The sequence below is a fragment of the Diaporthe citri genome (genome assembly GCF_014595645.1).
Source record: "Diaporthe citri strain NFHF-8-4 chromosome Unknown scaffold_5, whole genome shotgun sequence".
Classification (NCBI taxonomy): domain Eukaryota; kingdom Fungi; phylum Ascomycota; class Sordariomycetes; order Diaporthales; family Diaporthaceae; genus Diaporthe; species Diaporthe citri.
Window position 1 is genome coordinate 1,749,252 of NW_025064850.1, and position 25,954 is coordinate 1,775,205.

At 55.6% G+C, this 25,954-nt stretch overlaps 11 protein-coding genes across 11 annotated transcripts; 5 read left to right on the plus strand and 6 right to left on the minus strand.

Annotated features, from left to right (window-relative positions):
* Positions 1-2,254: 2,254 nt before the first annotated feature.
* On the plus strand, positions 2,255-4,114 carry INS49_011154 (uncharacterized protein; the record flags this gene model as incomplete). The annotated part of the gene is made up of 1 exon (XM_043171873.1): positions 2,255-4,114. One exon carries the CDS (start codon positions 2,255-2,257, stop codon positions 4,112-4,114), a length of 1,860 nt encoding a protein of 619 aa, XP_043023618.1.
* A 1,654-nt stretch (positions 4,115-5,768) lies between these two features.
* INS49_011155 (uncharacterized protein) lies at positions 5,769-8,872 on the minus strand (the record flags this gene model as incomplete). The annotated part of the gene is made up of 3 exons (XM_043171874.1): positions 5,769-6,299; positions 6,369-6,484; positions 6,562-8,872. 3 exons carry the CDS (start codon positions 8,870-8,872, stop codon positions 5,769-5,771), a joined length of 2,958 nt encoding a protein of 985 aa, XP_043023619.1.
* A 1,394-nt stretch (positions 8,873-10,266) lies between these two features.
* On the minus strand, positions 10,267-11,325 carry INS49_011156 (uncharacterized protein; the record flags this gene model as incomplete). The annotated part of the gene is made up of 1 exon (XM_043171875.1): positions 10,267-11,325. The coding sequence occupies one exon, from the start codon at positions 11,323-11,325 to the stop codon at positions 10,267-10,269; it is 1,059 nt and encodes a 352-aa protein (XP_043023620.1).
* A 906-nt stretch (positions 11,326-12,231) lies between these two features.
* Positions 12,232-13,302, plus strand: INS49_011157 (uncharacterized protein; the record flags this gene model as incomplete). Its single annotated transcript, XM_043171876.1, has 1 exon — positions 12,232-13,302. One exon carries the CDS (start codon positions 12,232-12,234, stop codon positions 13,300-13,302), a length of 1,071 nt encoding a protein of 356 aa, XP_043023621.1.
* A 43-nt stretch (positions 13,303-13,345) lies between these two features.
* INS49_011158 (uncharacterized protein) lies at positions 13,346-13,810 on the plus strand (the record flags this gene model as incomplete). The annotated part of the gene is made up of 2 exons (XM_043171877.1): positions 13,346-13,402; positions 13,544-13,810. The coding sequence occupies 2 exons, from the start codon at positions 13,346-13,348 to the stop codon at positions 13,808-13,810; spliced, it is 324 nt and encodes a 107-aa protein (XP_043023622.1).
* Positions 13,811-14,287: 477 nt separating this feature from the next.
* INS49_011159 (uncharacterized protein) lies at positions 14,288-15,097 on the minus strand (the record flags this gene model as incomplete). The annotated part of the gene is made up of 1 exon (XM_043171878.1): positions 14,288-15,097. The coding sequence occupies one exon, from the start codon at positions 15,095-15,097 to the stop codon at positions 14,288-14,290; it is 810 nt and encodes a 269-aa protein (XP_043023623.1).
* A 2,775-nt stretch (positions 15,098-17,872) lies between these two features.
* Positions 17,873-18,683, minus strand: INS49_011160 (uncharacterized protein; the record flags this gene model as incomplete). The annotated part of the gene is made up of 2 exons (XM_043171879.1): positions 17,873-17,956; positions 18,564-18,683. The coding sequence occupies 2 exons, from the start codon at positions 18,681-18,683 to the stop codon at positions 17,873-17,875; spliced, it is 204 nt and encodes a 67-aa protein (XP_043023624.1).
* A 459-nt stretch (positions 18,684-19,142) lies between these two features.
* Positions 19,143-20,705, minus strand: INS49_011161 (uncharacterized protein; the record flags this gene model as incomplete). Its single annotated transcript, XM_043171880.1, has 2 exons — positions 19,143-20,500; positions 20,564-20,705. 2 exons carry the CDS (start codon positions 20,703-20,705, stop codon positions 19,143-19,145), a joined length of 1,500 nt encoding a protein of 499 aa, XP_043023625.1.
* An 890-nt stretch (positions 20,706-21,595) lies between these two features.
* INS49_011162 (uncharacterized protein) lies at positions 21,596-22,426 on the plus strand (the record flags this gene model as incomplete). The annotated part of the gene is made up of 2 exons (XM_043171881.1): positions 21,596-22,293; positions 22,345-22,426. The coding sequence occupies 2 exons, from the start codon at positions 21,596-21,598 to the stop codon at positions 22,424-22,426; spliced, it is 780 nt and encodes a 259-aa protein (XP_043023626.1).
* A 694-nt stretch (positions 22,427-23,120) lies between these two features.
* Positions 23,121-24,276, minus strand: INS49_011163 (uncharacterized protein; the record flags this gene model as incomplete). Its single annotated transcript, XM_043171882.1, has 3 exons — positions 23,121-23,481; positions 23,535-24,118; positions 24,202-24,276. The coding sequence occupies 3 exons, from the start codon at positions 24,274-24,276 to the stop codon at positions 23,121-23,123; spliced, it is 1,020 nt and encodes a 339-aa protein (XP_043023627.1).
* Positions 24,277-24,772: 496 nt separating this feature from the next.
* INS49_011164 (uncharacterized protein) lies at positions 24,773-25,579 on the plus strand (the record flags this gene model as incomplete). Its single annotated transcript, XM_043171883.1, has 2 exons — positions 24,773-25,075; positions 25,136-25,579. 2 exons carry the CDS (start codon positions 24,773-24,775, stop codon positions 25,577-25,579), a joined length of 747 nt encoding a protein of 248 aa, XP_043023628.1.
* Between the last annotated feature and the right edge of the window lie 375 nt (positions 25,580-25,954).

Here is a 25,954-nt window from a genome sequence, read left to right on the forward strand (position 1 = left end):
TATAAGGAGAGAATTAAGCTAAATATTATTTTTTATATTTATTTTTAAATTTTTTATTTTTTGCTAAATTTAATTACTTTATTAAGAGCTAGGGTAATTTATTATTAAAGATATTAATTATATCCCTTTTTTAATTTATTAAAGGATAAGGGAAAGAATAAAGTAAGTGTTATTTTATCTTTTAAAAGCTTATTATTACTTAAATGCTCTTAATACTTATTATATAAAGCCTTTTAAATATTTCTTTTCTTCTTTTTATATTATATAAATTAGGAATTTAATTTTAAAATTATATTTAGTTGCTTAGCAAGGGCTGCATTTAATATATTAAGGTTTATAAATTCCTAGCATTTCTTAATTTAATAATGGAATTATAATATAGCAAACTAAGTAGGAAAGGAATAAATATTTAAATAGATTACTTAATTAATAAGGTTTAAAAAAGTGTTTATAGTTATTATATAAATATATGCTTAAAAATAAAAGAAAATAAATAATATAAAATAAATATAATTAAGATATGCTTTATATAATTTATTTATAACTTATAAAAAGGAAAGATTATTTTATATAAATTAAGCTTATAATTATGGAAGGCTATAAGTATTATAAGGGGTTTAAAAGCATAATTATAAAAGCATTTATTTCCTAAGAGTAGTTTAAAAGAAAGAAATAAAAGAAATCTGGCTATTTAAGCATTCCAGGAAGTGGTTGTAAACCAGGGTTAGGGATGTGCGTGCAACACTTGTGGGATACCCTGTGGTGTACCCCGGGATAGCCTCCTGTGGAGCAACATTCTATGAAAGAGCCTGTCACGCCGCAACACCTTGTTTGTAAATCAGGTCAAGACATTATTGTGGGAGCCATAGAGCTCGCTCTGTGTGTCTTCATTTCTAACGCGTCATCCAGCTCCGTGCTAAGCAGCGTCAGGCGCTGCAATGAGAATCGCTGACAGTCCCTCGAATGTTGGGAAGGGGGAGACAGTCTGCAAGTGGGTCCCGCATATGCGAGCGATGCGTCGGTATCGAGCGATGTATGAAACCTTGAACTGACCACTCTGTACTGTACACAGTAATAAACCACCGTATCTAGGCTCCCGTACCCCATGTAGTGTGCATCTATGCTGTAGTCCTCGGCATCAGCCTACCCATTTGGCTCGTGTAAGTAAGGATTGGTACCGAGGTACCCAAGTGACTTAAGTAAGCTTCTTGGCACCTGCCCCCAAAGTCATAGCAGAAGCGACCAAATCGTCAAGGCCATATGCAGCTACTATTACCTCACCCATAAGACACGACCTGCAACAGAGCCGCTCGCCGTTCCCAACCATCTGCAAGCCACCACCACCACCACCAACCACCTACCACAGCGATGTGCAGGCCGAGTTCATGAGGACTCTCCAACCACTCCTTCGTGTTGAAGGAGCTCCATCATGTCGCCGGACTCGGGCAACATTCGAGTGTTCGTTCGCTTTGACGATGACGGGACCACCCTCTTCTCCGGCGAGGAATTGAAGTGCACCATCGTCTTCAAGAACGTAGCCCAAGCTGCCCCCAGCAGCGCCGGCTCCACCAGTTCGAACCATAATCAATTGCGCCCTCCGCCCCAGTCTCGCGCCGCCATACACCATGCCTCCAGCCGGCTGGCGCCACCCCCGTCGACGTCCACCTCCGCGCCCCGTCGAGGCCATCGCCCCAGCTCGTCCATGAGCGCTCCTGCAAAGACCTCACGCAGTCGTGCAGGCTCCGTCCCGTGGACGCCACCATTCCATCCTCCAGAAACACAGTCGAGTAATGGTAATGGCCATGACCATGGTCACAGCCACAGTCACAGGAGATCGGTGTCAATCGTCTCCATTGGGTCCGTCAACTCAGTCGACAGCCATGCGACGAGCAACGCCGGCTCGACTGCCTCGCGGCCCAGCCGCGGCCATGGCCGGTCCGCGAGTCTCCAGATAGTCTCTCGCGGCTCGGTCGTACCCGGCCCAAGATCTGGTTGGTGACAATCACTATAGGGACATGGGATCTCGTAACGCTGACTTGCCATAGCTTCACACCCCCAGCGACCCTTCAACACGCCGACCTCACCTCTGTATAATGCGTCCTACCCACCGGACCGAGGGTCTCCCTTCCACCGGCCCTCGGGGGCATCTACCGTTCCAAACACTCCTGGCATCGGCTCTCTGGGCTCTCCAAGAACGCCCTCAGCCGCCTTGTCAGAGTTCAGGTTCCCAATGGGCCCCTCGCCTCTCTCGGATATGACCGTCGGCCCTATTAAACCTGCACCTGATACTACCTGGAAGGGTGCTGCCACGCCTCTTGGAGAGCCTGCGAACATACCAATGCGCCCGCGAGACCCGATACCGATAATCAACGAGCAGATCACCCCAGCTGCTGCCAGAGTCCTGTCGACAAGCAGTATAACTGGTACGCCAAGGAGCAGCGGGGAGTTTTATTCCATGAGCAACAATTCCACCGAGACTTTGGCCTCCGAATACGTAATACACCAGCCCATGAGAACCCATGGGAGGCCACCGCACCTACGTCAAAAGTCAACCTTTTCCCCTCAGAAGGCCAAGCGCCCCGAGGCTCTGATGATGGGGTATGCTCAAATTCAGGGCTCCTTCACACTGGACGGTTCTCTGGTCAATCTTGCACCGTTCGAGCAGGTCAAGCGGAAGGCCGTGGTGGGAGGGCAGGGAGGTGGCGTCGTTGGCATAGAAACTTCCAAAAGGGAGAACGGGTTCATGCGGGGCTTTGGCTGGGGCAGCTTCACCAATTCTTTGGGGGAGCTGTTGGGCGCTGGCGAGCTGAGCAGCATCAAGGAGATGCGCGGAATTGCCAGCTCCAAATCTGTGCCACTACTCTCTACGCCACAATCCATTCTGTTTGTGGATTTGCAGTTGGCCCCTGGGGAAAGCAAGGCTTTCGAGTATACCTTCAGATTACCCAAAGGCCTGCCCCCAACGCACAAAGGAAAGGCTATGAAAACATCGTACAGCCTCGTCATAGGAACACAACGCCCTGGTGGCACTAAAGAGCAACAAGTCAAGTCGGTCGAGATACCGTTCCGCATGCTAGGAAGTGTCAACAACCACGGCGAGATGCTCGGGCACGATCTCATGTCCCCATATATTATGTTGCGGGATCAGGCTCGAATACGAACCATTGGCATGGGAGATAGCCTGTATATCGACAGGAGGCCAAGCGTAACAGAGGCGCGAGACAGAGGCGGCAAAGAGGCAGGCCCGGAATCTACCATGAATGGGTTCCTGTCCTACGTCGACGAACTAGTGAACAGTTCTCGTCATGGCTCGGGCGCAGGTTTACTTTCGCCGACTGCTGTTACTGGATCCAGACGGCCATCGTTTCTGGAAGAGGTGAACAGCGCCAAGGATGCCATCGACCTGGCCATCATAAGGAGTAACCTCACAGCGGAAGGTCAGCAAAGCGCCAACCGTTTTGAAATAGCTCGTAATGGGCGCAAAGTAGGCGTTGTCATGCTTGCGAGGCCCGCATACCGCCTGGGTGAAGTAGTAACCATGGCAGTCGACTTTTCGGGCGCAGAGGTACCTTGCTATGCAGTTCACGCCGCGCTCGAGACGTCTGAAAGGGTGGATCCCGGTCTGGCCATGCGCTCTGAGGCAAGCATCCATCGCGCCTCGAGGAAGGTGCATGTGTCCACCTCTGAGGCCACGCTCTTCTCCCGGCGCATGATCTTCAACCCTGCCATACCGATTACGGCAACACCCGAGTTTGTGACCAGCGGCATCAGCCTGGAATGGAAGATCAGGCTGGAATTCGTCGTACCATCTCAAGACGTAGAACCGCAACCAATAGAGGACCAGGGTCAAGAAGACTCTGATCAGGAAGGTGAGCAAGGGCAGGAACGACGACTCATACCTACGGAGAAGTCGAAATCCCAGCACCAAGGCCCTCACCCTCTCCTGGAGGAGATATCCCGCGACGACCGCGGCGGCCTCGTCCTCGTGGCGGCGGAGAACCTCGCCTGCGAGAGCTTCGAGGTAGCCGTGCCGCTGAGGGTCTATGGTGCCGTGTGCAAAGGGCTGGAGCGGTTGGAGAGGGATGAGGCGCTGGAGGAAGGACTTGTAGTATAGCGGATGTACCGCATTTGATGGCGCATATGATAGCACGGGGAATTGAGGAATTGAGAGGGAACGTTGCATAGACACAGGCGGCATGACAAAATTTGATGGGCGGTTTTACTATGGGATAGAATCAATCTATAAAATGACTACAAGTGTGATAGGTTTTGTGTCCGCAACCTCAATGTCTGTGCATATTACAGCTTAGAATCAAGTTCTGGTCGTCAAATACCTTCAGCTATCTCCCTCTATTATTGAATACGGAGATTCGCACCTGCAAAAACGGAGGGCACCCCGGTACATCACCACCTCACCCACACCCAAAACCCATACCCAACACCTACACCTAACACCCATACACCTAACACCCATACACCTAACACCCATACACCTAACACCCATACACCTAACACCCATACACCTAACACCCATACACCTAACACCCATACACCTAACACCCATACACCTAACACCCATACACCTAACACCCATACACCTAACACCCATACACCTAACACCCATACACCTAACACCCATACACCTAACACCCATACACCTAACACCCATACACCTAACACCCACACTCTTACTTATACCCATACCTAACACCCAACACCTATGTACCTAACTTATATACCTAATTAATATACCTAATTCAACTTAGGTATATAGGGATTAGGTATAGGTAAATGAATTATACCTAGGTGATGTGCTTTGATAGCTATGGCTATGGTATAAGTTGACGTACCGGTGTACCCTCTGTTTTTGCAGGTGCGAATCTCCGTGTTCCTATTATTTCGGAGCCACCACAGATCGGGAGGAACCAAGGATCATATGGGGCTGACTGAAATCACTGCACGATGTGAACAGAAGAGATATCCGGCTCTGTACGTGATTAGACTTCCCTCTGTCACTGTTGCTATGGGATAGAATGCGAACGAGAGATACACTAGATCGTGCAAGGTATTGGCGTATCTGAAATAGAAGAAACATGGCAGTATGGCGCTGGCGGCGAGACAGTACCAAAGTGAAAGCTGACTGAGTATCTGTATAGATGATCCCCAACGAACAATGCATTCTTCACTGCCAATGCACTTCTCGATAAACTCTCATGCCGTTTAGCCAAGCATCTTCGATTGGGACATTCTCGCACGACAGCTCTTGCGGCACAGAAGTCTACCATGGCAAGATGGTTGTGTCTGCTGCATATCCATCACTTTTCAAAAGGGGACTCCTCGGCCTGGTGTAAATGTGAATTCGTTCACAGCCAGTGTGCTCAGTACTGATGTTCAGTGTGTGCCTGAGGCGGCACCATACCCGCCCTCGTCACAAATGTCTCCTGCATGCGCGTTCACAGGACACCTGGCATTTCTTGCGCATAAAAACTCCGTTTTTCCTTTGCCCCCTGGTTCTCTTACATATGAATACTACCGATGCTGACCCACGCCGTAGCAGTGAGGTCGACTTGTTCCCCGTCGTACCTTTCGCCCTTCTCACCAGTAAAGATAGAGCAAACTCCGCCCAAAAACGAACAACGGGAGCCTGAAGTGGGTAAAGCTCGACCGACCATCACCGGGACGCCTTGCCAAAACTTGTCGCCAAACCCACGCGTATTGAAACAAAGGGAAAGATACATATTGAAACAATACCAGAATTGGCGGCTTCCTCAATTAGAGGGTTTTCTCGTCCCCTCGCCAGCCGTCCTCGGCCGCACGCGCTCAACTCCAAAGGTGCTAGAAGGTGTCAAGAGAGTAGGGCTGCTCTCCCCACTCCTACCACCGTTGAACTGGGCCTCGGACAGCCTCAGCCTCAGCCGCTCATCGAGCATACTGACCAGCCTCTCGCTGTACTGGTTGAGCAGTCCGCTCAGCATGGACTCGCTCACAGCCTGGCTGTCTCTGCTGATTCGCTCGCACAGGGCGGCAGTCGTGAGGCGCAGCTCGTTTTCTAGCTCCGCCATCGCTTCGGAAGAGATGGTGTCCGCGGATGAGAGCTTGCTTCGGTATGTGCGCAGTTGTCGGCAGTCTGCTCGGTTGCCGTCTGCAGCGATCCGGCCCCGTAGGACGACCGCAGGCTGATCGCGCTGGACTTCTTCCGTGCTGTGGGATGGGACGGGTTGCCGCCGAGAGCTGGAAGAGACGGTCTTCGAGTTAGGCGAGCTGTTGCCGGACTTTCTGGAGAAGGGCATTCCCCGGATCTACTGGATGAAGTCCGGCGGGATGGGCGTTCGTCTGTCCGAGAACGTGATGGACTAGTCTGTGGAAACTGTGTGGTGGTTGGTGTTTTGACTGAGGATGAAGATATGTTTTGTCGAGACTTGCGATGACGAAGGCTCCTCGTTGGCGGCGATCGCCGTCCCCCGGAGGAAGAAGGTCGTGGAAACTCAGCTAGCTCAGCCTTTGATAGGACACGTCGCAATACTGGCCGACTCGAACCACCTGGAGGCGATGGAGACCTACTCCCTGCCCTCAGTTCAGGGTCTCTCAGGTCCAAGGCCCATATCATGATTGTTCCATCACATCCTACACTGACGACTTTGCGGGTTGCTTCCCCGCTGTCTACCAATGTGACACCATTGATCGATTCCGTGTGACCCCATTCACGATCCATGAAGGCCCCACTCTGAGAATCGTATACCCTGACAGATTTGTCTGTGTTGGATATCCCGATGATGGTAGGAATTTCGTCGCGCTTGGACGGGCCAAAATGGAGCGAATCGACCACAGCGTTTTCGGTGCCATTCTCATCTGTACACTTGAATGTGTTTGTTTGCCGGCCAGTCTCAATGTCAAAGCGACAAATGGATCGGTCCAGGCTGGACACAAAGATTGATCTGCAGTCGGAATCCAGGACCATAGAAACCGGAGATGCCTTGAGCGAGATGGACCGGGAGTAGATTGCGGCCAAGGAGTCTGCCTCTCCTTGCTTGGTGACCAGCTCATAGACTTGGATATTGCGATCCATGGAGCAAGTGATCAATCTGTCATCTGAAGACAATATCAGATGAGTCACCCTGGCAGGGAACTCAAGCGTTTGCAAGAGATCGAAGGAGCCATCAGACAGTCGTTGAAATAACTGGACAGTGCGATCTCGTCCACATGTTGCAATGATGGTCCTCGAGGCATTGCTTTGGTAAGCCACGTGAGTGATTTCGGATGAATGGGCCTTGGTCTCCAGGAGTTGCTGTCCTGTGGAGCGATCTATTATTCGAAATACGCCCGCCCTATCCCCAGAGGCAAAGATGCGCCCACTGTCCGCTCGTACCACGCACAGCTGGTTCTGCGGGTCTGTCTCATTACCCAAATGACAGTCGTCCACAGGAATATCAAAGCTGTGCTTGACTATGCCATCCAAATCCCAAAGAAGGACCTTTCCGGATTTTGACCACGTGAAGAAGGCAAGGTCCGTCTCATCAGACATGGTGAGCGGTTGGACACCGAGCACAGGGTCACTCTGCCCGGCTAGCCTGATTGGCGTCGACTGCTGGGCAGACTTGTTGGGCAGTTGATCTGCCTCCCAAATCTCAATGGACCGCTCTGAGTCTATCGTGACGAGTTGATCTTGGACGACTCCCATAACAGCGAAGCCGCTCAGCCCTGATTCTCCCTTGGCAAGCTTGGGTGCAGAGATGGTTGCAGCTTCAATATTGAGTGTGCTAACGTCAAGGGTGACAAATTGGCCATCTTTGCTTCCCAGCAGTGCGACTGAGCCACGTATTGTGCAGCAGGTGACTGGGAATCCCGTCTCAGCTGCAGGTGTGAGCTTTATCTGTCCAGTGCTGTCGTCCAGGATACATATGTCGCCAGCGTCGGAGCAGAGGAGTGCGTGAGCCTCATCAACAGGTGTTGCGCATCTGAAGCTCGCCTCCAGTAGAGACCCAAGCAAGACGTTTCTCCCAGTCAAAGTCTTCTGGGCTTCCTGTGGCGTCAGGCTCCTCTTCGGGGGCGAAGGTGGCCGCTGCACCTCATCGACCACCTTCCAAGCCTTGACATGTCGAGTTCCAAAGGAGACTAGGGTGCTGCCCAGCCAAATCATTCCATTGACTTGGGCAGTACACCGATTTTGTTGGAACAATCTGGCAGACCCAGTCCTCGGATCGATTTTCCAGATAAATAGAAACCCGTCATTGGGATCGCCGAGAGAGGCGAGGAATCTGCCGTCTGGAGACCATGCCACTGCTCGCACACCGAAGGCGTGTTCGTTTATCGAAACCAGAGGCTGATCTGAAGACGAGCCCTCCTTCAGGGTGAAGATGAGGACTCTTGGAGAATAGCCAGTTTCGCCGACAGCTAGGAACCTTCCGTCCCGACTCAAGGATACGCATGTCGCGGCTTTGATTCGCTCGCGACTGGTCCATGTTTTCGACGCCGGGGAGTCGCCCCTGTCAGACGGTGACGAGTGAATGGGATCTCGCGGAGCGACTGCCACCCTGTTCCTTGCGTCGTTTGCTTTAGGGGTGGCGTAAAGGCCAGAGGAGCCGTGCTGGACTGGGGCGACGCTGAAGACAGGCACTGCTGTAGGACGAGCGCGGTAAAAAAGTTGGCTGCCGTCCAAACCCGCCACGACGACAGCCCCTCCTGCTATATAGCAAAAGCAGCGATCGACCGAGTCAAAGCCGGTGGGCGAGCTGCAAGTCGTGCCGATGACCCGTTTCAAGAACAAGCTCGGCTCCTGGGCCTTTCCGCGGCCCGGGAATCTGGAGTTCGGCGAGGTGGCTGGAGTGTTGGAGGGCGCCAGTTTGAGATGGCGATTCGAAGGAGTGGATGCCATGATGACTGGAGAAGTGTTGGGGTGTCCGTCCTTCCTTGTCCTACTTCGGGTCATGAAGACGGCATCCTCTGCAGGATTGTAGGACCGCACGGAGCTCGGAGTTGACTAGGCGCGTAGTTGGTCAAGTGAGGCAAGAAGGGAAGATGTGCCTGCTTTATTGCTGAGAGCTCGATAGCAACAAGGCAAGGAAAGCTGGAGCCAAGCTTCAAAGACAACGCAGCAAGAGCAGGTCAGCAAGCCTATGAAGCAGGTCAGCGGACAGGGCCCGTTTGCTCGAAGAGCCGTGACTGCTGATGTGTACAAGTCTCCAATTTACCGAAACGTCGATACACTATTTACGTACAGTACGATGGGGTAAAAGAGCGGATGGAGCCTCGACGACAGCTCCCACAAGGTGCCACGAGGCGGCGGAATTAGTCGGCAAGCGCGTTTGAAGGCATCGACAGAGAACGCGCCGAGGAGCTGCTGCTGGCCAGAGTCAGGACGGCAGAAGAGCCTTCTGAGGAGCAAGCCCAAGTAAGATTGAGGAGTGCAGCCACAGCCGAAGAGGCAGAAAGCCGACGGTGATCAGAGCGCCAACGGTAGAGCAGAGCAAATTCCCCCCTCTCCATCGTCACGCTGGTCCGAGAAGCAGTAGCAGAAACAGTACCACGGTCGAGGAAGGGTCCGTGTAGTGCTCAGGCAGCTCCAGACGAAGGCGCACTGCCTGGCCGGGATGCCGCTGCCAAGTCAGCACAGCTCCATCTGGCGACATGAGTTGATTCGTCAATTGATCAGGGGGTTCCTCCCGCCTAGTGCGTATCTGTGTTGGCATGGGGCCCCCATGCTGGGCAGGCTGGGTTGTCACGCCCCGGAGCACGGAGATTGAGGGAAAGGGGCCTTTCGCATGGAAGCGCCATCGAAGTTTCCCGTGCACAGTTATCCTGCCACGTGCAGAAAATTCATGTCATCCATGAAGCAGAGACAGTCCGTCACACTGATCGTCGCGTTGGCCGATGGCTGAAATTCCACTCTCGGCAGGCTCTAATTACAGCTCCCAGGGATCCCAATGTCAGTGTCGATTTGTATTTGACTCGGGGCAGCATCACATCACAGGTCATCAAACGTATGGTACTCTATCCGAGTCTATTTCACATTGTCACCTCACAGGAAATTTGCACAGACGATACCATCCTATCGGAGCAAAGACTATCCCACAACCGGCCATCCTATAGGAATAGTCCCCAGACCGTGCCAGATTCTGCCTCCTACCCTGGGAGCTGTGTCAGGCAAGAATCACGGTGCAACATTTATAGTAGACCAGAGCATCTTTCTCACTTCAGGATTGTCGTAGAGGCAGTGAGAAGATGCCATTGGATCGCGGACCAAACTGTCCTTTAGCGATCATCCTCATCTTACACCAAACTCTTTGACAGCTTCATCTGAGCCTGCAGCCGCGTGGCCGTCTCCTGGTCGACCTTTTCCGCCTCACCCTCCTCTTCGCCATACTCTTTCTCACGTGGTATCGTCCCCTGCCAGGGACTTGCCTCCACCCCGGCCTCGCGCCACCTTCGCGGAGGCTGTCTTCCCAGCTCCGCGTACCGCTGCCACACGCTGACCCCGCGGTTGAACCACCTGCGCTGGCGGTCCTCCTCCTCCTCGGCCGTCGGCTCCCACTTGGCCCTCAGGATCCTCCGGATCGCCTCGGGCGACACCTCGAACTTCTCGGCCAGCGCCTCCGTGGTGTACATGTCCGGGAACTGCTGGTGCAGGACCCGGATGCCCTCGAGCGCGTCGGGGGACAGCCTCTTGGGCGGCCTCCAGCCCTCTGGAAACTTCTGCTTGAGCGCCTGTTTCTGTTTCAACCACACTGGTCTTTCATCCTTCCTTGGTTCTTGATTCTTAGCCTTGGCAGCCTGGCGTTCGATCCTTTCCTTTTCGATTCGTTCTTTTTCCTTCCGTTTTTCTGCCCTTTCCAGTAGTGTCTTGTCCTTTTTGCCTTTCTTGCCCTTTTTCGCCTTCTTTGTCCGCTCGTCTGCACTGTCCTTGGACTTCTGGACCTTTTCTGGACTCTCTGCTTGCTCCTGACTCCCTGGTGATTTGTTTCGGTATCTAGCCGCTTTTCGGATCGCGTTCTTGGAGCTTGGCTTTATGGAGAACATCATGTCGTGCTCTGCTGATGACTCCGCAGCTCGAGACTGTAGAGTAGACGAGGTCGGGTCCCGCTCTGGCTGGTCTTTGTGATGGTCTTCTGGAAGCGCCTGTTGCCCTTGTGTTTCCTGCGCAACGACGTCGGAAGACCCTGCGGTAGTGTGTGCTCGTCGGCAGTGGGAAGCAACAGAGATGTTGCGGCTAGGGAGCCGCGGGCGGGTCGCGAGCCATGCCGATCTCACATGATGTGTCGTCGGAGCGTGGACCTGGGCCAGACTCCGGACAAATATTTGCAGAGCAGCTGTGCGGCATGAACAAGCCATGTTCGCGGCCTCGAGTGTTATGACGTGCTGGAGAGGACCGGCGTAGTGGCCCTGTCGGCAGCGTTGAGACGGATAGTAGAGTGACGATTGGGGAAAATTTCAGAAGCATCTCGGACCCCTGGTGATGGCCGCTGCACTACAAGCTATGCAAGCTTTAGGTAGCAGGGGTCCGTTGCGGCGGCGCGCTAACGCTTATCTGAGCCCCCGTTCCACGCGACTAATAAGTCTATTAAACAGCCCCGGCCGTTTACACGCGGCTGACGTCTTGTCGACCGGATCATACACGGACGTAGTCGAGCACAATGGGTGCACAACTTTATCCAAGACTTCACCTCCATTACATTTCAAAGGCTGCTCTTGCGAGGACCGTTCACTACCCATATCATTCTGTTGAGGAAGACTCACTTATGGAAAGTTTCCAGGAATGACACTCCTGTCCTGTATTTGCTGCCGTTAACTAGTTCTCAATTGCACTCTCGGCGACCACAGTCGAGTATGGAGTATAGGACACTTTGGGCACTGCAAAGAAACCTCTCTACGCGTTCTGTCATGCTGGGATCGTCAGACCCAGTGAACTCATGAGGTGGCGACAATGCCGGATCGCGGGTCGACCCCAACTAACACATGTCAGGGATGGGAGCCCAAGTTCAATGACACGCATAATCCCTACATGTCTGTTCCGAAGCTTCAAGTGAAGCAAACCCCCCCCCCCTTCGATCTAAGGACTAGTCTTTCATGAGTTTCCCTTGCCTTCAGTCTGACTATCGTCTGCCTGACAAATGCTGATCTTGATCGTTGTTGTTGCATGTCTTTCTGATACCCCTCGAGCCGCTGCTTATTGCAAGCCATCATCTGCCGCGGTTCCCCTCTTCAGATTCGCCAAGTCGCTACGGCAGTTATTATAGAATGCTTTTCACAAGAGAAAAGCGTGATATACGCAATAGCTGGGGCTATACTTATGAGTGGACTCCCGAGCATCAGACCAAGGAGCAGCTGCGGCCACTAACCTTTAGCTACGATGTACTTGGGGCGGAGTGTCTGGACCGGCTAGACGCCATAAGCCCACCTCGGACGTCGAGACCAGCCCCACAGACGTCCGTGGACGACAATACACCCAAGGCATCGTCTCAGGGCGACGGTGGCAAGGATGGCAGCCCACGGCGGGACCTATACGCCCTTCTTGAGCAACATCACGCCTCGGACCCAAAACTCAACGAGTTATGGACACAGATCCACACGGTCCCCTCCTGGGTCGACTGGGACCAGATCAAAAGGGGCCAGGACGTCTTCTACCGGTACGGCGGGCCCAGTATCGTCAGTCTCACCTTCCAGTCCCTGGTGGGCGGCATGGGCGGCCGCCGCGTCGTCGAGACGCTCGCGCGGACGGGGGGTTTCGGCGCAAAGGTGGCCAAGCGCCGCCTGCTCGAGACATTCCAGCATATCCTTCAGGTGACGCGGGACCTGGACAGCGTCAAACCGGGCGGCGAGGGCTTCGCGAGCAGCGTCAAGGTGCGCCTTTTGCACGCGAGCGTGCGGCGGCGCATCCTCGCCCTGGCGCGCGAGAGGCCGGGCTACTTCGACGTCAGCGCCTGGGGCGTGCCCATCAACGACCTCGACTGCATCGGCACCGTGCTGACCTTCTCGTCGGCGCTGGTCTGGATCGGCCTCCCCCGGCAGGGCATCTACCTGCGCGAGCGCGAGATCGTGGACTACACGGCGCTGTGGCGGTGGGTTGCGTACCTACTCGGGACGCCGACGGAATCCTGGCTCGTGGACTACCGGAGCTCGAGAGTCATGTTCGAATCGCTGGTCGAGGCGGACATCGACCCGAGCGACATGTCGGCCGTGCTGGCCAACAACATCCTGACGGGGCTGAGCTGCCAGCCGCCGACGTTCGTGAGCCGCGAGTTCCTCTGCGCCGAGGCGTACTGGCTGAACGGTTGGGAGCTCGCGCGCCCTCGGGATCGAGCGGCCTAGCTTATATCACCAGGCGTTGGTGGCAGGGCAGTGCCTCTACTTCATGGGCACTTGCTACCTGTACCGGTCGATACCGGAGTGGGATGAGCGCAAGAACGAGGTGCGTTAAATGTCCCTAGTCAGCTGGTAGCTTTTCTTTTACCCTTTCCATCATCTATAATGTCCCACACGGCCAGTCTAGGGTAAATTCCTGGTGTGAAAAGAAACTAACCTGGGTGATTTTCTTTTCGCGCGGCCGCAGCGAGTTAGGAAGTTTTTCTACCACCTAGCAGTGCACAACAAGGAGATCGGCCTCGGCAGCGAGACCAACTTCGACTTTAAGTATGTGCCGCAGCTGGGCCGGACCACAGAGTTGGGCCACCCCGAAGGCTCCAGGCTGCGGATCGGTGCCCCTGAGCGCCAGGGCTTGACGAGCCTGATGTTGGCAGCCGCGCTGGTCGCGGCCGTGGCTTGGTCTGGGTTCAGGGCCGCCTCCGGCCTCATGGCCGCTGTCCATGTGGTTTCGTGATGCTGAGAGTTGATTGACATAGCTTATGGGATGCCTAGAAGGGAGCCGTAACTAGTGGAAATTGGGGCAAAGGTTAGTATCGTGGACATTGTGTACTGTTTGTGTACTGATCACTGGACAAGCAATGGTTATTGGGACGAGCGTTTCTTTGGCATCGCTTATCATTCTCTTCAGCATGTTCTGCCTTGAGCCTCTGTGCATACTCAATGGTATCGTACAAAAATTCTATGCCTCCCACCCGTCGTCATCATATCCACAGTGACTCCTATCTTCTAAACAGAAAGCCCAATCATAGCTGCCTCCTGCCCGTCGAATTCTATTGTGATGCCACCACAGAGTAGCCCGCATAAACCGTGGACCGAAACAGATGCTCCCTGATATGTGATGCAGTAGGCAGTGACCCAAACACGCCGCTAAACGCCATGACCAGAACACCTCGCAGCAGTAAAGACAGTCTCAGTTCTCCTCGCCCGCTTTCTATGCGTCGCTCATCAGCTCGACCGGCGGCCGCGCGGTGTGCGCCATGATCGGCTTGTCCACGTCCATAGGGCTGATGTTCAGCTCGTCCACGGGGGCGTCCGTCATGTCGTCGACCATAACACACGGCAAGTTGGGGCTGCCACCGTGGTCCTCCGGGTGGAAGATGAGGGTGGAGCTGCGGCTCCTCGTCTGCCTTGCGGACGCGGCGCTGAAGCCGCCCGGCGACCGGCCCTCAACGGGGCTGATGGGCGAGTCGGCGGCGATCTTGTGGTGGTGCAGCTTGGCCAGGGCCTCGGCCAGGTCCTCGGCGTGCACCTGCTTGTTGGGGGCGCCCTCGACAATCTGCTCCCAGTCGTGGGGAGGGGACGGCGGCGGGGAGATGAAGAACAGCTTGCCGGCGTCCGGGAGGGCGAGGTGGGTGTCCTTGGGGGAGGTGTCGACGGGGGTGTGCTGGCCGAAGTAGACGCGGCACCGCTCGCCGAGGATGGCCTCGCCGTCCCAGATGGAGCGGACGGCGATGGCGTCGGATATCGTGTAGAAGGAGACGAGGATGCGGCGGAAGGACTTGAGGGGAGCCCAGGTGTGGATCATGGCTGTCTTGGCGATGAGGCCCTTGATGGTCTGCAGGTTATCGGGCTGGAAGACGGAGAGGTCTTGGAGGTTGGTGATGAGCAGGGTGTTGGTTGCCGGTGTTGGTTGTTGCAGGGCTGGCAGGTTGGAGAGGTCGAGGGTGAGCGATTTCCTGGAGGCACGGCTGGACGCTCGCGACGAGTCCTGCGGCCTCTGTTCTGGTGATGTCGAAGCCATGTTGAGTGGTGGTTGTTGTGTGTTGTGTGTGTTTGCGTGGGAGTTGGTGTAAGAGTGGCAACTCTGCAGTTGTCGTGAACAAGTACAGTCGTTTAGGTGTAAGAGGTGACTGCTAGTTGTAGTTGTAGATGTTGTGGTTGCGGGTGTGTTTGGTACTTGGGAAGTGATGAGGTGTTGATGGATGGGGCAAGAGGGAAATCGGCGTGGAGGTGTGGTTGTTCTTATGGGTGGGAGGACAGGAAACGGATGGTGTCTGGCATCCGGCGTTTGGCGTCTGGAGTCTGGAGTCTGGGTTTGCCGTTCGTGTTGACGATGGAGACTCAGGCAGGCCCGTAGCCTGTAGGGATGGCTAGCTTGGAGTGTGGCTTAGAAAGTCAGTGATTTGCCTCAATGATTGCCGGAACGGGCGCCAAGCGAGCAGACCAAGCCAGCGCGGAAAGTGGGATAGAGCAGATAGAGCGGGGGTTCCAACAGGAACCGGTGGCGGCTGTTCCCTGGAGACTTGCCCGGATGAAACATTCAGATGGGCAAACGGTCGCAGGGACAGCCGACCAGGTCCGCAAAACAAAGCGGCAATGCAGGCGTAAGGATTGCTGGCTGGGGGACGCTGCAGGTGACGAGCGATCCCCACCGATCGGTATGTAATCTGGTGGCCTCTCTGAGGTGGTGCTGCGCTGTGATCTGCTGTGCTGTGCTGGGTGCTGCGCTGAGCTGTTACGTACCCAACCACCGAGCCCCAGTCGGACTAACTGACGAGTTGCCTCCCAAATCCTCCTCCAGGAGGACTCCCTCTTCCTTCCACTGCTGCGAGCTCTCCACCCTCGATCCTAGCCACGGGGCATACGAGACAGTGACCTGCCCAAAGCGAACTACTGTGCATCTGACTACTTGGTACTATGCATCTAGACCACATGCCTGGGTTGTCTGGTGCTGCCAACGCCAAGACAATCCGGGCAGAAACATTGAATGCGAAGCGTTGGGCCGATTGGCACGGCTCGTCTGCTGCCTCAACACAAGACAAAGGACAAGACAGGACCAAGACAGGACACATTGCAACACGAACAAAGGTTGTGTGTGATGGTCCGGTGTGGTCTGGCTTGGTCGAAACTACACAGCCTCGTCGCCGCCGCTCGGTGCATTGTATGTAGCACCGTGTGACCCGTACCGAGAGTATGGCACGGAAAGGCCTTCGCCAAGGCGGCCTCTGCACGAAATGCGCAGGAACGTGGGTTTGGCCGTCGACAAAGCCCACCAGCCAACCATTGCCACCGTTATTGTCACCAACCAAGTAGTCTAACTACCTAGACTACCTAGACTACCTGGTCTACTAGATACTACCTAGGTAGGTAGGGAAACTACGCCTCCGTCAGGATGTCCAGCAGTACCGTGCAATCGTCCCTGATTCAGGCCCGTGGGCCCTCAGACCGTCCGCACGATATATGCTTTTGCTCTGCCTCGCCTCGCCTCTTGCCTTGCCCCGACGTATAAGCCTCAGGGGATCATTTGCTTTCAGACGACGTCGAGGCTCAGCCTTCCCTCTCGGCCTGGTGTCTGTCTGGCTGATGACGTTTGAGCTCGAGCTCAGCCAGTCACCCAACCATCAATTGTCGGCTTTACCCCATCGTGACGCCGCATGGCGGCGGCTGCTAGACCCATGCGCCAGGGAACCCCTCGACTGTCTGGAGAGCGTGGAATGACACGACTGTCCGCTGGCCAAGCATCTCCTTGTCACCTTCTCCATCCGCGACGAACGCGAGCGAGGCTGAGCCAAGCCGAATCTGGGCAATATGCTATAGTCTGCACGGCAAAGGCAGACAGACAGCAGATTAATGTGCAGACAGAAACATGTGGCCAGGTCATCTTGGTTCAATAAGCCACAAACCACGCCGACGCGTCTTCCCTCGTTGCCCACCTCGTTGATTTCAAGTGAGATTCAGCAACAATGCGGGACCGTCGGGTATACTCCTGGTACGGCCGCCAAGTCAGGCAGTGTTGAAAAAGATCTTCCAAAGTTGAGGTTACCATCAAACCCAGCAGGCTTGGTCGCAGGCAGACTAATGTGCCCGGTCATTGGCCTACCACGCCTTGGCTCTGGTCCAGAACTCCTAACCACCTCCAGATTTCTCAAACTCCTTGGCTAGACTTTGATCGAGGGCTTTCCCTTCCCCAACCCCTCCCCAAGTTCGACGTCAGATGCCGGGAAGAGAAAAAAAAATGTTTACACTGCACAGCCACCCAACCCTCGCTCCCGTCTCCCTCTCGGTCGCTCTCTTCCCAGGAACCGTCCTCTCAAACTCCTCGCTTGTTTGACTCGTCCCCGTCCCTGCTTGCCAAGTGCCGTGACGGCATTTCTGTCATCTGCCCGCACCGAGATGGGCTTGGATTGAGGGGTTTCTGAGGCACTGCACAACCAAGGCATGTCGGTGTGGGTTGACTTCTCCCGTCTGGAGATGCCCTCAAAGCTACTCTAGCGCGGATCAACCTCGACGTCCCCTTGCGGCACTTTGCCCAACTGCGGGGACGAAGAGAAAAATCCATGGATTGGCACTCACGCAACCGCCAGATGCGGTCCATCATCCGCTGGTGTGCGACGATAACGTGAGCTGTGCCTCACCCCCGAGTTGCGGATAGCCGGGTCAGAGTGGCTCAGCCTGCCCCTCTGGCGGTGCTGAAGCACTATGCGTGCATCATCAAGCCAGCGCCATCCTCTTGAGATCACCTTTCCCCTCTCCTGATTCTGATAGACCCATCCGTTGGACCTGTCGGTACCGAAGTCTAGGGGATGTCGACCCTCGCTGAGCCTGCGCGCGTGGAGGAGGCGGGAAGCTCCAGCGATGGCAGCGCCTCGATCCTGTCGTCCTAAGGTTATGGATCAGCATCACCAAGGCGAACCACCATCTCAATCCCACTCTGGTGACTTGTGCAGGTGATGGGGTGGATGGTATGCGAGAACTATCACATTGCACCCTGATAATCAAGCTGAGCCACTTGAATACAACATGTGCAGCCGGCATGAACACCGGAGCTGCGCACCGTCACCTTGGGAGTACGTAGACGGAATGGGCGAAGACAGACAAGTCTTTTGGGGCGAGTACTTGCGTCTTCGCTCAGAACCAAAGGGGTTGATCCTACACGAGGCGAAGGTCATTGCCCAAGGCCATAAGCATCCCTACATTCTGTATCCTGTGTTCATGCTTAGCCTCGGAGGCTACATGTTCTTGGGCAGTTTCCCCTATTGCAATGACTTGTCGGTAGTCATGTCCCACCGAGCTACTGAACACTCGACAGCAGACTGCGAGTCACTCACTTGTCAAGTCATCCAGTAATAGGTTATCCTAAAGTTGGTCATACCATGGCAGGTTGTATCTCGAAGTAATCCGCATCATCCTCAGGCTTTCAACATCGAAGTTGTGTCCATGCTCTGGACTGCTTTCAATTCAAGCGCTACTAGAACAGAACTTGTCACCTCGGACTCAACTATGGACCCGGCCTGCACGAAAGTGTACCTGAGCCCCACAGCTAGTCCTCCCTCGTAACAGTAGGCGCCCGTGACCGAATTGAGCTCGGAACGAGTTGGCTTGTCCATGGAGGAACCGCAGGAGATACAACATGGCATCCGGCCTACGGGGAGACGGTCTCGCGAGCGATACCATTCTCCTGCCTTTCGAGTGATCGGCAAGAAACCACATCAGAATCCCCCTGCCTTCCCCCGGGGTCTGACTCGACCTCACGGCCAATCCAAATGACCCGACATGGATGCGTAAGCCGAGGGCGCGGTAGCCGCGGATCGTCACAATGCCTCGTGTAGCCAGCAAAGGGCCGAGGAACGAGAGTACTGCTTGGGTATCACTTGACTCTTTTTCTAATATTCCCTGGCCCGAGTCCAGTGCTATCAGCATCATGAGGCGTGTGGGAGATCACCTCGATCTGTACCTGAACGATAGCTGTGGTTCGTACCCACTCTTTTCCTAAGCGCGTAGCAAAGGAGGCCTTTGGATTTACACACGGGCGCTTGCGCGTGCCGCCCTCCACATTGCCGGACCCGCTACCTGATCTCAACACCGAGCTTCTCCACCAGCGCCTCGGTGACCTCGTCGTGCATCTTGTTCGTCTCGGCGTTGGTCAGGGTCCTCTCGAGGCTGCGGTAGTTGATGCGGTAGCACATGCTCTTCCTCCCCGTCCTGGGGTGCGTGAACTCGTCCACGAGCTTGACGTCCTCGACCACGTCGCCGCCCACGCCGCGGACCACCTCCATGAGGTCGTTCTCGTGGAAGTCGTGCGCGTTGGCCCTCGTGTTCCCGCCGGCCGCGGAGCTCGACCGCAGCCAGAACGAGACGTCCTTGTAGCACTCTGGGTGCCTCGAGAAGGGCACAAACCGCCGCACCAGGTCCAGGTTGTCGGACACCCCCGCGAACTGGCCCAGGAAGCGCTGGTCCCGCGACCAGAACAGCCGGATGTCCGGGATGTTGAACAGCAGCATCGCGATGCGCTCCAGGCCGATGCCGAAGGCCCAGCCCAGCTGCTGCGGCTGCCCAGCATTGACGTACATGCTCTGCTGCGTGACACCGCACCCGAGCACCTCGAGCCAGTCGCCAGCGTAGTACACCTCGAGCTCCCAGCTGGGGCTTGTGAAGGGGAAGTAGGCCTCGACCCACCGCACCCGCAGCGGCTCGTCCTTGTAGTCCGGGTCCGCCGCGGCCGCCGCCTTCTTCGCGCGCGTGAATATCTCCACGACCATCAGCTCTAGGCTCCGTTTCAGGTGCGCCGCGATGGCCTCCGCCTCCTCCGGTGAGTGGTGCCCGGCCTGCAGGGGGTTGCGCTCCGCGTGGAAGGGCGGGTTGGGGTCTTCCACCTTGATGCTGTGCTTGGGCAGCTTGTCCAGGTCGGCCCACACCGCCGCTGCCACGTCGCCGCCGGGGACCTTGGACCTGTCCCACAGCCGCGCACCCTCCATCTGGTGGAAGACGGGGTAGTGGCTCCGGTCGACCTCGTCGCGGCGGTAGACGTCGGCGCTGATGAGGTAGCCATCGCTCTCGTTCGCCTTGAAGATGGCTGCCTCGTGCGCGCTCGTGTGGGTTCGCAGCAGGGTCGACTCGTTCACGTAGTAGGTATCTGAGCGGGCGCGACCTGGGTGGTCCGGCGGGAAGCCCAGGGAGTCGAAGTTCTCTTGGACAGAGACGACGGGGTGAAAGTTGTTGTAGTATCTGTACGTCGGCGCGGGGAACACGGACTCGATGATCTGCCGCGTGATGGACACGGGGTGGTCTTTTTGCAGGTGCAGCTTGCGGGTCGCTGCGCCGATCACGTTGGTGGGAACATTGTACCAGCTGTCTTGCGTGTAGGTCCGGCCATCGATCTCAACCGACGAGGGGTTGTTGGCGTCCGTGGCGACGGGTGCGGCGGCTTGGTCATGTCAGCGGGGCTGCGTCGCGAGGAGAGCGCTGAGGCTTTGCGAGAGGTGTTCACCTGTCGAGTAGGCCGTCCAAGGACGATGAGGCACCTGTGCAGGCTTGAAGGCCGTTGGACGGTACCGAGAGACTGGGACGCGGAACGGCGCGACCAGCTTGGACGGGGCCACGCGTAGTATAATTCGACAAGGAGAAGCCATTTTGTCTTCGACTTTCTGTTGTCCTATGGCGTCATGCCATGTCCATGGAACCCGCCCCCTAATCCGAAAGCCAGCCCGCTGAGATGCTCAAATGGAGCTTGGGGGTTGTGAGGTGAGGCCGATCACGTCAGGAGCAGCGACGGCTGGCTGAGGTCCAGACAAATACTGCTAGCTGCCGCGGGAAGAAGTTCCACAGCATGCAGCTATCGCTTTTCTCCCGATAGCGCTGCAGCCCCTGTCCCTGCACCGCAGACGTCACTCCACCACGACCCTGCATCTGATCAGTGAGTGGGATGGCCCAGACGGGACGGCCGAGCGGGAGAGACGGTCGAAAACTCGATCCTCCTTTGGGGTTCGGCCGGGGCAGAGAGCCGTTGAGTGGCCGTGCTATACAAAACTTGTCGTCATCGTCGACGGCCCCCCGGGACTTTTCCTTCTTACCTCGAGGCCCCAATTCCGCTCTGTTTCAATCGTTTTTGCATTTGTTCAGTCTCTGCTCCCCGGCTCTTCACCTCGAGGTAATGTCACAATAACATTGTCCTCGAGAAATGCAGCCGGAAAAAGAGGCAGCGGCTTCGGCGTCGGCGCCGGCCAAGCAAGCCTTGGCTCCGAAGCAAAGCAAACAGAGCCATGGCCCCTCGATCCGGTATCCGTTCTGGTTCGGAGGATCTGCGAGTTCCATGGCGGCGTGCGTCACGCACCCTTTGGATCTAGGTGAGTCTTGACCGAAGGCTGTCTGGCCCTTGAGTCGCAACGGGACTGACGACCTTCTGTCTACAGTCAAGGTACACACACCCACACCACCAGCCATGCTGTCTACGTGACTAGGTACTCGCCTTTAAAATCATTGTTCTCCATGGTCTGACACGCGACAAAAGGTACGGCTGCAAATGCGCTCCGGTGACATGCCCAAGTCCATGCTGGGCACTTTCAGATACATCATCCGCAGTAATGGAATCCTCGGCCTGTACAACGGCCTGTCCGCCTCCCTGCTGCGCCAGCTCACCTACTCGACCGTCCGATTCGGCATATACGAGGAGCTCAAGAACCGAATGACGCAGAAGAACGGCGGGAAACAGCCCCCATTCCCCATCCTCGTCGCGCTGTCGTCCGGCGCCGGATTCATTGGCGGCATCTCAGGCAACGCGGCCGACATCTGCAACATCAGAATGCAGCACGACACGGCCCTGCCACCGGACCAGCGGCGGAACTATAAGCACGCCCTCGACGGCATGCTGCGGATGGCCAGGGAGGAGGGGCTCATGAGCTGGTTCCGCGGCGTACTGCCAAACAGCATGCGCGCTGCTGCCATGACGGCCAGCCAGCTGGCGAGCTACGACACCTTCAAGAGGCTGTTGATAGGATACACGCCCATGTCGGACAATCTCGGTACCCATTTCACGGCCTCCTTCCTAGCGGGCGTAGCCGCCGCAACAGTCACCAGCCCTATCGATGTCATCAAGACTAGGATAATGTCCCAGAGTGGAAAGAGCGTGGGCATTGGGACGCTGCTGAAAGATATCACGGCTGCGGAGGGATTGGGGTGGATGTTCAAGGGTTGGGTTCCCAGTTTCCTCAGACTTGGACCGTAAGTTTCTCGCCTCAACCTCCAGGCCCATGACAAGCTAACTCGGATCAGGCAAACCATCTGTACTTTTGTGTTCTTAGAGATGCATCGCAAGGCATATAGAAAGGTGCAGGACTTGGGTGAGCCGCAGTGAGCATTGTCCATCAGCTTTGAGGAAAACGCAACCAGGTCAACAGTACATAGGATACAAGTTGGTGGCGTTTAGCGACAGCATTGGGCGCGGGGTCACGTCGGTCACAGAGCATTATAAGGGCGTTCTCATAGAGTGGCTTCTCAGTCTGATGGGACGGCATTGTTTGACTGTCCTGCTGTCCATCACGAAGCGCAAGCATTTGTACCCTCAGTACCTTTCTGGCGCCTCTTGGGCCAGTTCGCAAGCTTCATTTTCCAGACCGCGCATAATACCCTACCGTGACCAAAACCCAAGGGAGCCCAACGCCTTCCAATGCAATTTTTTCCCCCCGAATTTTCGTCCGCTGGCGTGTAAATCTTGGCTGACCATTATTATGTGTCGATCGCTTCTCACCGTCGGGCGTATGATTTTGGAAAGGCATCCCTACCTTGCCTCTGATTCTCTTCTCGGTGGTGGCTGCCCCCAGAAACGGTGGGACCCTGCCTTATTTCCCAGGTCAAGGACCTACGATTCCAGGCATTCATGTGCCTCGAAGCGTAACCAAGCCGCAGAGGTTGCTCAACGGACATGACAGTCTAAGGATCATCCCAGGGTCGGCAACTCGCCCGGAGACGGCACCGCAGGCACGTCGCTAGAAGCTTGTCGAATTACGGGTCATTTCAACCCCGACATAAACCTCCGCCTGGACGAATGTCTAATAGCCATTCTGTCCTGGATTGCCGTAGGGCGTAGTGGTGCCGTAGGAAGTGGCTCCCCCGAAGTCACCGGTGCCGTAGGGCGTGGTGTAGCCCTGATCTTGCCAGGGATCACCGCCGTTCATGCCATCGGGGCTGCGAGGACCGCCGTAGTCACCAGCGTTATCGCCCTCACTCAGACCATGTATCAAGCCAGCAAGCTTCTGCTGCATGACCATGATGCCTTGCTGGATGATGGCGTCCGGCTCCAGGTTACCGGCACTCTCGACCTCGAAGTAGAACTTCTCGGGGACAGCGTCAAACTTGAATACCTCACCGGGCTGGGGCGGTTCCTCAAACGCGGCGTACTTGCTCTCCGGCCTGTCCTGCTGTCAATATTGCGCGACCATCCTCATATGCTGGCGAAGACCTACCACTCGTGCTCAGGCCTTGCGCCCTCGCCCTTTCCCTCGAACCACAGGTCCGTGTGACCAAGTTTGTTGTGCGGGTCGTATTCGAATCCAACAGCCGCAGTAGGGGCCCACTTTGCATGCTCCTTTGCGATTCCCTTCTTTGCAATGCATGTCAACTTCAACTCCTGACCCTCTCGCAGTTTCGCGATCAACGGTCCCTGGCCATCTGGGTCTGTGATGACGGGGTTGCCAACCCACTCGTTGGGGCGCATAGGGTCGACAACGAGGTCGCGGGCATAGATTTTCATGATTTCACCCTCGGTGGTGCACTTCGCATGTAGGGTGATCTTGACGCTGCACATTTCGCAGTACTGTTCGCATTCGCAGTCACGGGTATAGAGGACATCGTCGGCATTCTTGGAGTTTAGCGGCAGCAGGCCGAGGCGGTGCGCAATGAATTCGTCGGCCAGCACGCTGCTGTTCTCCTCTATCTCGACCAGGTCGATAGCCATGATCGGTATCTCGGCGAGGATGACTCGGCGCAGGGCGTTTGCAAGGGAGAGATCGACATTGGCAAGGTTGAAGTTGACATGGTGATTGTCTGCCTAGTGGTCGCGCATAGGATTAGGACACTGCAACTGTACCCAGAGGCGCTTCCATTACACGCAATGGGGCGTCTTCTGCTCACCTCTGTGATCTTGACCTCCATCTGCTTTGGCGCCAGCTCGCCATTTCCGTCCAGATTCATGGGGTCGTACTCCATCTTGACCGCCGTCCCCAGCTCCGAGGGAGAATGCTGGGCGCTAGATGATTTGGCTTGATCTGCTTCTGTTGGGTTCCAAGAGGGCCTCCGATATATGTGATATTAGAAAAGAGCGATGCGGTGTGTTGGTGATGAGGCGCGTTGGATTGAGGAATGCCAAAGCCGCAGGCTGCACAAGAGCCGGGTCTTCAACTCACGGCCTTGAAAGCTCAGGACAGGGTACTTCCAAGTGGGAACCTGAAAGCGGCGCTAGTCGCCTCTTCACAAGTACTTCTAAGCGGGCAGGCGGGACGAGCTTTTGGGGTGGCTTATCGGCGGTTATCGGAGCTTCCGAGGTGCAGGTGGTGCCGTACAACCTTGATTTCTTACCTAGGTAGGTAGCAGCTCTACTCTGCTAGGAAGGCAGAAATAAAATTTCCCTTGCGTCATAAAACTTTTCCCTTCTCCTCAGACCACATATCTTACAGCCCGCCGAGGCCTCATACTCAAGCCCACCATGCTCAGACAAGCGCTCGTCACTCCTTCCAGAGCTCTCCGCTCTTCAGCCCGATCAATCGCCCAGAGGCCTCTGGCCCGGCCCCAGACTATCATAGCTCCTCTGGCAACACGGAGTGCACAACCCGCCGTCTCGAGATGGTACAGCGATACCCCCAAGGCTTCGCAAGAAGCCGAGACGAAAGCGGACGAAACAGAGGCCAAACCAGCATCCGAAGGAGAGGCAGCACCAGCTGAGGACCCGGCTGTGACAGAGCTGAAAAAGAAGCTGGATACCAAGGAGAAGGAGGCCGTGGACTGGAAGGTACGGGCCCATCACGCGATCGATCTACTTCATGATCTCCCAGGCTTACATTACTTCTAGGACAAATGCCTGCGCTCCATCGCAGACTTCCGCAACCTCCAAGACCGGACCCAGCGCGAGGTCAAGAACGCCCGCGAGTTCGCCATCCAGAGCTTCGCCAAGGACCTGGTCGAGAGCGTCGACAACTTCGACCGCGCGCTCTCCATGGTCCCCGAGGAGAGGCTGAAGGCGGCCAAGGAGAACGACGAGCTCAAGGACGTCGTCCAGCTGCACGAGGGTCTCAAGATGACCGAGAACATCCTCATGAACACCCTGAAGAAGCACGGCCTGGAGCGCTTCGACCCCGTCGGCGAGAAGTTCAACCCGAACGAGCATGAGGCTACCTTTATGAGCCCTCAGGAGGGCAAGGACGATAACACCGTCTTCTACGTCCAGCAAAAGGGCTTCAAGCTCAACAGCCGGGTGCTGCGCGCGGCCAAGGTCGGCGTCGTCAAGAACAAATAGGCTGGACCATGACCACAGGTCAGGCAGGACGTGCGCTTCCTGATATCCCCTTGTATTACTACCACCACTCTCATGTGCTACCAAAAGTCTGGCATTGGCGTTCAGGCGGCTAGGTGTGATGACTGCTCCTCTCACGATCACTGGGACAAAAAGCTTTATGGATGATGGCAGGGTCACGTTCACGAAAATTAGACGAAGGATCTGCATAGTCCATTCTTGTATATAGAGACTACCACCTCGCATTAATACGGGAAGATTCATCCGAGCCTACAATAGTACAAAGGTCCGGAGAAGCAGGACGGCTGATATGAAGTAGGCTGGATGCCGAATTCTACCCGAAAATATCAAATCATATGGTCAGAAAGCGACTACCTC